General features: G+C 40.5%; 1 protein-coding gene across 1 annotated transcript in view; it reads right to left on the reverse strand.

The window, feature by feature from the left end:
• Positions 1-2738: 2738 nt before the first annotated feature.
• LOC106110985 (GTPase-activating protein) overlaps positions 2739-9887 on the reverse strand; it is a 29109-nt gene continuing 21960 nt past the window's right edge. Inside the window, exons 9-17 of the mRNA XM_013292954.1 lie at positions 9382-9585; positions 8887-9030; positions 8347-8441; positions 7637-7747; positions 7057-7193; positions 6774-6915; positions 6085-6293; positions 5755-5887; positions 2739-5620 (exon numbers count right to left, since the gene is read on the reverse strand). Coding sequence (XP_013148408.1) covers positions 4102-5620; positions 5755-5887; positions 6085-6293; positions 6774-6915; positions 7057-7193; positions 7637-7747; positions 8347-8441; positions 8887-9030; positions 9382-9585 — 2694 coding nt within the window. The 3' untranslated portion in view covers positions 2739-4101. The remainder of the gene's footprint in view (positions 5621-5754; positions 5888-6084; positions 6294-6773; positions 6916-7056; positions 7194-7636; positions 7748-8346; positions 8442-8886; positions 9031-9381; positions 9586-9887) is intronic.

Raw genomic sequence — 9887 nt, forward strand, 5'->3', positions numbered from 1 at the left:
GAGTTCGTAGCTCTATTACCTATAAACTAATTGAAATTTAAAATACTTAAGTTTAAATTGTAGAGTACATGTTTTGTTGTAAACAACTGAAAATTAAGCTCTACTCTTTTACTTAAATACTGTTTCTGTTATTGTTAATATTTTGTAACTATTTTACATTGTTAAGTGTTTGATAGCTAGCTGTAGTAAGTACTTGTTGTCTGTTTCTGCTATAAGTAAAAACTTTTTATTGGCCCACAGTTATCTATTTTATAGTTGCCTAGGTTAATTTAGGCAGGAAGTTTTCCAAATGTTAAGTAAATAAAAAAAAAATTATTATAAACAGGCAAGACGACGAACAGTTGACCCAGCGCTTTACTACGAGTATTCGCCTATCGTGCGCTAAACTAATTATACGGTAAATTTTAATAATTGCTTTTTTTACCATATGTTATTGTCGCCTTGTACATTAATGTGAAACTTTCATATTTTGCAGTACAACGAATAGGTTAAAAAATAACATTACTCTCTTAGGGTGAGTTGCATCAAATCGCTGGTTATCGTAAAAGTTATAATAGGGTTACAAGTGCAAAAACATATTCTCACAGAGGTTTTATGTGTTTTTCGTTTTTACAATGGAAACATTTAAACCTGAATGTCACTAAAGTGTCAAGTTGGTGTCAAGAATGACATTTACGTAAACTAAAATGTTTGGAAATTCATGTTTCGCCGATTATATTTATGTATCATACGCATGGTATTTTATAGTGAAATAAACTTTTTGCCCACGAAGATGGAGAAAATGGCAAACTCTTGTGAAAATAAACTAGTTTGGGCCATTATTGAAACTGTATTTACTTTACTACTCAAATATGTAGCAAAAATGAAGCAATAAAATTATACAAATATAAATGCATCTTATTTATTTTCCATATTATAAATTGTCCTGACAATGCATATTATAAATTGACCTTTTATGGAGGACATTTTTTTAAATAAGAGAAAAGGGACAAGCGCTGTTGCTATGGCCTTAGACACTCGAAATTTGTCCAAACTGAATGTTTGGCCAAATTTCGAGTTCCATCTTGGAAATCCATTATTTCCGAGCACGCAAGACTTTATTCTTCTGGATTACGTATAGGATAATAGTAGAGATTTTCTTTTTCCATTACTTTTTCCATTATTTGTGCTTTTGAAGATAAGAGCTTGTGACAGTTGACACTACCGAACTGACACTAACCGTAACGCTAACTATAACCGCCCAAAATCGGGCGGTTATGATTAGTGTCAAATATGACGTCATTTTGACCAGCGCAAAACTGGTGTAGCGAATATCATGAACATCCGAAGACGTAACCATCGGGAATGTGCTGGTTAAGGTTTATAGTTAGTTAATGTAACTCATCCTTAGTAAATTTTAAGGTTATTCCAAATATTACTGTTACAAATAATTTTAACTTTAACGGTAACCGGCGATATGGTGCAACTCACCCTTAAACTTGTAATTTAACAGAATTATTTTTGAATTATTTATTAATTCTTTGAAATCAGACAAATTAATCAGATGTTCAAATACTCATTTCCGGACGTAAATATTTAAAGTATTAAAACGTTGTAAATGGCATCATCTGCATCTAGAGATGTTAATAAAACTATGTTTTTAAGTACCAAATTAGTTATATCTTATTGTGTTTTTGCCAACTGGTGCCGATTGGTTCTCAATTAAACTTTACCGAGAAGTCATCAGGTTAAGCACGTTTGCTAATTTAATAATCACCGTTACATTGAAGAAGCGTTTTGAAAACTTTGTTTTATATACGTCACGACTTTTTATCGATGCTTTGAAATACCGAAACGCTTAATTAAAAGTTAAGCAACTATTAATTTAATTAAGATAATACATCAAAACAAGCTATCATCCGGAAGTTAATTTTATAAAATTAATAATAATATCTGGACTACAAATGCTGGAAAATAATGTGACCCAAACAAACTTAACCATTACGACGTAAGTTGGAATTCCCCAGGGAACTTACCACAAGGCGTTACGTTATTTTCGTTTGTTATAATAGCTCTTTTATTAACCTATAGTTTTTGTAGAGATGCGCATGATTTTCCTTTACTCAATCATCTTCTTAGAAACAAACAAAGATATTATAAATATTCCATGTATCGTTATCATTTCCTTGGAAGTAAAAACTTATGTTGTTTTTCTTGAAACTATTACATATAAATGATAACATAGTTTTTGATACATTTTACATTTGGTAACTTGACTTGGCAGAAAGTACCAAAATCGACAACCATGATACGGTACACGACGTTCAAGTGAGGACACTTAGCTTCGTCTGCGTTCGAAAGTTAATAATTTTTTACTCATGCGTTTGACAATTTAATCCACATCTGTGGGTTTCCATAAGAAACACTTATCTATACTATTATAATAAAGCGTAAACACACACTTTTTTGTTGCCTAAGATATCAGCTATTACAGCATATTTCAAAAACCGGATATTATTGTTGATATGGGAGGCCTATGCCCAGCAGTGGGCGTCCTATGGCTGAGTAGTAGTAGGTGTGGTAGTGGTAGTGTTTATAATTGTTTCCATCATTGGTTACTTACCATAATATTTTAGGCATCTTCAATCTCATGTTTCAAATAATAAGGTATTGTTTATTCTGTCATTTTATTGAAAAAAAAAATGAAAGTAAGTGAAATAAATAACATATCATTATATTTTAAAGAAATATTAATTTGTACATTACTTTATTTCATCTTAAAGAATATCTCTTATAAATTAATTCTCAATAGAAATAGGACAACAATGTATTTAGAATATAATTTAAAGTTTTTTTTTCAAAGAATTTAATTCAAAGTACCATTTCAAAGTTTATATAATAAAAAATTGAAATATTTAATACGTAATGTTAACATAGTTATACAATATGCCTGCTTACCGCATACAGCAGTACAATTGACTGTTTCTTTCTATTCTATATTAGAGTAGGTAAAATATGATTTGAGTTTATAAAGAGAATCACAGCTTAAGTAATGGTGTCGGCAGAGGCCGTCCTTGTAGGCCTGCCCAGTGAGGCCCAGTGCGGCTCAGTGAGACCCAGTGCGGCTCAATGAGACCCAGTGCGGCTCAACGAGACCCAGTGCGGCTCAATGAGACCCAGTGCGGCTCAATGAGAATCAGTGCGGCTCAGTGAGACCCGTACAGTCGCAAACATTCACAATAATTCCTTACATTTGAAATACAAATGAAATAATTACTTTAATAATATCAATTTTAAGTACATTTAATTTTTAACATGCTCATTGTAACAATAAAATTTGGAATCTGAAAAATATGTATCTTTAAACATTGCAATCCATTAAAAGAGATTTAACATTTAAAATTGTTAGTTTGTGTGCATTCGCTACGATAACAAGAAAGTCGTGTGTGAAATGTTATATTACAAATATCATACAATTTTAAGTTCAATTTCGTTGGCTATAAATAGCAATTAAATAAAAAAAAACAATTTATTGAACTTGATGGGAATAAATTCGCCTATCGACCAGTCAAAAACTATTTACACCATGGCATCCTTTCTTACAATAACATACACAAAATAAAATATACAATATGCTAACGTTTTCTACTTCGTATCGATAGATTCAACATTGGACAGTGATACCAATCACAAAAATATATCTAACTCTTTAGTATAGGATATAGCTTCATAAGATTATTGCGCTACAGGAATGAGAGTCCATTCACCCGCTGACGAGCACAACACAACGCTTGGCACCTTTTGAGTATTAACGCTATACACTAGTCAAAGTTCATTCAGCACCACTACGAACTAGGGAGGCACATGCTTCAGGTCGACGAAAAGGAGTTCGAAAAATATAGAAATAAATACAATGCTATTCTAGTTAATTTACAATCGCACCATAATCTGGCATCGGTTGCAGGCCTTTAATACTGCACCGCCAGCGTACACGCACACTGCCACCGCACGTACACGCAAGAAAACAAACAAATACTGCTGTTCCAGTGTGTGCCGCGAGGACAACTTGCGTTGACATTCACCAATATACAACACTCGAGCTTAGCTCTAAAACTTCAGTCACTAAAGTCTGATATCGTTGGTGGCGGCCGCCAGCAGCGGGCCGTGTGTGCGTCGCCACGAAGCACCGTTCAAGGAGTCCTCCTCACTAACTATATACTCCATCTCGCCGCCCTCCCTGGACGACTCTCGCGCCACGGCGCCCGTCGGGGCTTCAGCTTTCGGCGTAAGATGTTCGCCGTCCTCGTTGCGAACGAACGTGCGACACTGGACGTCCTCCTGCGGCCCGTACCTGTGCAGGCTGAGGAACTTAAAGCTTGCCACTATTGAGGAATTGATCGGTCTCGTTTGTATATTGACCGTGGTGGCGGAGCGCTCTATACGCTTGTTACGGTTTTCAGGCGGGGCTAGTTCGAGCGACTGACCCCGCCCGTACAACCGAGACTGGCCGAACCGCGGCGTCAGTCTGCCTATAAGGTTGTCCTCTTTGCGCACACCTTTAGCCGCCTGCGACTCGTCCGGCGGTTTCGGTTTCTTCTTCAAGAAAAACGGCGTCAATCTTTCGGTAAAGGGTCGCGACGTGTTTGTGCCGGCGTCGTGGACGTTCGACGTCGAGCTCGACGTTTTTAGGGGCTTTATGGAGGTCGGCTGTGTCTTTATAGGATTCGACTTCCTCTGTATACTTATTCTTGAAAACATTCCAAAGTCCTCTTTTTCCTTGCGATCTATCGAGCCCTCGGATTCCAATTCGCTCGTCTCGCGCTCCTGTCCCTCGTCCTCGCACACTTTCAACACGCAGTAGGTGTCACGTTGCAGTTCGGCAAGGAGGCTGTCGTCGTTGGAGACGGTGTCGAGTTTGCAGAGCGGCCTGGCCTCCGCGGGGCTCTCGCGGCCTTCCCGGGCTCCCTCGCAGGACAAGCTGTGACAGGAGCCGCCGGTGACGGGCACGAGGGTGGATCGCTCTCGGGACCGCCGGAGTTCGACGTCCGGTTTTGGTAGCAGTCTGTTCCTGGCGGCGGTGTTGCCTCGCGGAGGCACCGCGGGCGGGGCGTCCTCGTCCGAGGGCTGCGCGTGGCTCATGAAGTTCGCCATCAGCTCGTACTCTTTGCACCGATTGGAGACGTCTAGGTCGGGCCGCCTGGGTGCGAGGTCAGGCTTGGGCCCTCTCCGCGGGGGCTCAAGCTCGACGTCGACATACTCGCAGAGGGCGGGCGGTGCGGAGAAGGTGGTTCGCATGGGGGAGAGCCGCGCCGGCTTGGGCGGCCGCGCAGGCCTTTCGGTGGACGCGTCGCTGTCTTCGGAGGGTTCGTGTTTGAGGCAGGACATGGTGAGGTAGCCGCTGCCCGTGGACTTGTTGGACTTGCCGGAGGAGCGCTCGTCGGCGAGGCGCGCCAGCTTGAGGGACTCCGTGCTGGAGCCGATGTCGATGGAGGTCTGTTGCAGCGGCAGCGTCTTGCCGTCGAGGTCGACGGTGGGCGACATCTCGCACCTCCACGTACGCCAGAAGAAGGAGCCGCCCTCCGCGCTCGCCGCCGCCGCGCCCGCCAGGTGCAGGTAGTTGTCGTCTCCTATCGGTGCTTGTCTGAAACAAAACTTGAACTATAACTCTTATTTTGCACTTTTAACAGGAATTGGAATGTTTACCTATAATGTAGCTTGTCTACAGATAAATTAGCTGGTGTAAAAAGTAAATATTGAATGTAATGTTCCACTTACTTGCTGCCATATTTGGTCTCCCTAGCGAGAGACCGCCTGTAAATGCGATGCTGGTGCTCCAGGTCGAATATTGTTTTCTGCAGTTCACACAACGTGGACGCCTCCGCCTCGCGTTCTTCCAGCGTTGCGCCATCTGAGGAGTAAATTCAAAACACATAAAAAAATATTACTTGTAAAATGACTGTCAATTTTTTTAATGCTGTCACTGTTGATCAAATGAAGATTTTTACTTTTGTTTTTGGGTTTTGTTACCCACAGTGTTGTTTGAACGGTATAGCGCTGAATGCAGTGTTGTGTGTAGTGTTGTGTGTAGCGCGTGTGTGCAGTTACCGTGCGGGCGATGGCGGCGCTCGTCGAGGCGCTGCGCGTGCGCCACCAGCAGTGCGTGCAGGCGCTGCAGGTCGCGCGCGGGGTCGAGGCGCAGCGCGAGCGCCGCCGCCGCGCCGCGCCCGCGCTCCTCCGCATAGCCCTCGCCCACACCACCCCCCACTCCCGCCGCACCCACGCAGCCCTCCGCCTCCGCCTCCGCACGACCGCAACTGATGCAACAATAATACCTGATTTACATTTACATAGTAGCACAAGCGTGTGATCGACTATATGGGACCATTGGCGCCACTTTGTGATTACATTATGTTACTGTTGATTTTGAGCGCTACTGGCCTATTATAGTAGCATAGTGTAAATCATACTTAAATTATAAATGCAAAATTTTATATGGATGGATGGGAGTTTTTTAGAGTTAGTAGCCTAAATGGCTGATCGGATTTCGATGAGATTTGGTAAAGGTGTAGAGGATAGTCTAGATGAACACATAGGCTGTGTTGTTGTGTTTTTTTTCCACGCGGACGGAGTCGCGGACGAAAGCTAGTAAAGAATAAAACTCATGCAAATACCATACTTGCTCGTTAAATTTCCTTACTTAGTGTAGATTTAGTCTTAAAAATAAATTAATAAAACAAGGGAAAATGAAAAAGTATCATTTCTGTGAAGCAGAATAGAGAATGTGCAGTATGAACCATGTCCAGGTGTCGCCGGCGTAGTAGCCGGCGTGCGGGGCGGCGGGCGCGGCGCGGCGGCACAGCGCGCCCAGCAGCCGCACCCACTCGGCGCGCTCCACGCAGTTGTTGGCCTGCAGCAGCAGCACGCGCTCGCGGTGCACTGCACAAAACATACTTAACTTATATCTACTTCATAAACACTTATATAAACAATATATCGAAGGGTCAAAAGCTATTTGTTTGAACCGCCATTGATGATTCCAATTAGGAAGATATAACCGATGTGAACAAGTATACTAACCAATTTGGAAGATATTGTTGGCGCCGAGCGGGGCGCCGGCGGGCGGGCAGTCGAGCGCGGCGACGGCCAGCACGCCCGCCAGCGGCAGCCGGTGCGCCGGCGCCTTCGCCCCGCTGCGCGACCACGTCAGCTCCCCGCTGCACGCACACAATTACACATTAACGAAAAACTAACATCACTACCAGATTACAACCTACACTAATATTACAAAAAGGAAAGATTTGTATTTTTGTATATATTAAAATAACTCAGAAACTACTGGGCCGATTTAACAAATTCTAACATTAAAAAGCTTCGTTATCACTGAGTAACATAGGCTATAATTTTTAATTCCACGCGGAAGAAGTCGCGAGCAACTGCTGGTTTTATATATGATTGTTTTCGACTTCGCTCGCATGAAATTGAAATAAAAAACATATACTGTTACTCAGTGATAATATAGCTTTTTAATGGCGAATAATTTTTTGAAATCTGCCCAGTAGTTTTTGAGTTATTTCGATACATATAAAAATACAAATTTTTCCTCTTCATAATAGAGTATTGATGTATGTAATGTAATGTTTATAAAAAATAAACTCGCCTGGTGAGCCTGAAGTGTCTCCGCTTGGAGTGCGCGTGCGCGGCGCGCGTCCAGCGACGCCGCGGCGAGCCGGCGCCCGCGCGCGCGCTCTCCGACCGCTTTATCATCGTCCTGAAGTAAACGTACACATATAAATACATAACATTATATACAAATATTAAAAAAAAAGATTTCATTATATACCACTTTGAAGTATGTAAGTACATTCGCTATACACATCGGTGGCATTAAACATGTCAAATATTCGTTCAAATAACAATTTTTTATTAATTTAAATTGAATTCAACTTAATCATCTATCTCCTATAGTACAGCGTATTAACTAAAAACCCTATATTGAGTCTAATACAATATTTCCACTATATCGACTTCGTTGTAACGTTCCAGTCTACCAACACAGCGAATTATTTTTAAATTATAACATCAGTCAATAATCATTAAAACAATGATGATATGGACTAAAACAAACACACATAATAAAGAAACAAAAGCACAATTTATAAAAAAACAAGCTGTCAACAAATCAAATTCTTTTAACCCAAAGAGAATTAAGCAAAATAATACTCCAAGCCAACATATACTAACAACGAAAATCCACAAACATAAAACAAACAAAACATACCCATATCTAGTCCGAGAGATGCAAGAATGAAAATCGACTATTATTTCTTCTTTCAATATAATTTAATTTTATTTGAATATAAAACTCACCCTTCTTTGAGTAGGACAGGAGACTCCTGGATATTGTTGTTCTGTGTGTCCGAACTTGTGGAGATTATTTCGAGAAACTGCTTGATTGCTTGCACCTGAAAATATTAAATTATTACTTTTATATTAAAACTTCAACAACAATAATAATGATATTATTAGTGTAAGATTGCAAATGAACAATCGGTTACCTGACATCTTACTAATATTGCATTATTATTTTAATATTATCAATACGAAAGGTTAGATGGATGGATGTTACTTAAAGCTTGTCTACACGGCATAATAGATCTCGATGAAATATAGCGTAGACGTAGATGATAATCTGGAAGAACACAAAGGCTACTCACTTTTGTTTTTTTTTTAAATTCCACGCGGACGAAGTCGCGGGCGAGAACTAGTCTTAATTAAGCTAAGTTACTACTGCCCATAGACATATGTATACGGTTGTCTTATAGAGTCACGTGTCCTTCCTATTTCCTTCTTACCATTAATAAAATGTAAAAGGAAACGATAGTGTCTAGTGTCTCTGTGTGTACTAACGTGTCTGGGTGTGCAGAAGCTGCGGTACAGTTCCGCCATGTACTCCTCCTTGCAGACCTGCTGCGCAGAGCGGCTGCTCACCAGGTTGCCAAGAGACTGGATCGTCTTGGAGATCAGCGTCAAAGTGCGGTTCGTTTGCGGGTCCTGGGTATATTACTTCATATTATGTTACCAACATACATGTAATGATATAAGAAAAGGATAATGTGATCAAAATTTACATTTTCAATTTAGTAGTAAAAATTTCAACAAATATGTTTCTATAAAATAACAACAGCAGCAACGTTCGTAACCCAGAGGGGTAAGCAGAGAATAGGGACTTTCATTTAACTCGATCTTGACATTATGTGTCGCTTCTACATCCATACACAAAATACAGTTCTGACAATATTTTGAGTTTTTTCACATACTGCACCCAAACTACGTATATGTATTTTTAATACACATAGTGCCAATTTTGTAGTCGCATGAAATAAATGTTTTCTAATAACTTACAATCTGTTCAGTGGTGAGATCGAAGAGCCTGGGGCCGAGTATGGCGGGCGCGAAGAACCGGAGGAAGATGAACCCGGAGACGACGGAATAGCGCACCTCCGCGTTGGCTGGGAAGTGTCTCGCCGCACACTGCCGCAGCGCGTCGAACAGCCGGCACATCACCGCCGGGCACGTGCCGTACGACGATGTTATCGCACCGAACACCTAAACACAACACAACACTATAAATAATAATAATTAAAAAACAAAAAAAGTATAAAGTAAAAAAAATTCAATACCGGTATCGGTTAATCTGAGGCAGAGAGGCACCTTTTGTCATCTGTTATGAATTTTCATATAACGCTGGAATTTTTTGATGGCAATAAAAAGTTTATTTATCTATTTAAGCCTTTCGAATAATAGAATTAAATAATCAAAAATATAATTCCGATAAACCGTATGGTCAATGTTTTAACATGGAGATTCATTTAAATCTTGAAATATCCTACTAAGTCTACTGTTTTTTT

The sequence above is a fragment of the Papilio polytes genome, unplaced genomic scaffold (assembly GCF_000836215.1).
Source record: "Papilio polytes unplaced genomic scaffold, Ppol_1.0 DF824180.1, whole genome shotgun sequence".
NCBI classification, from domain to species: Eukaryota; Metazoa; Arthropoda; class Insecta; order Lepidoptera; family Papilionidae; genus Papilio; species Papilio polytes.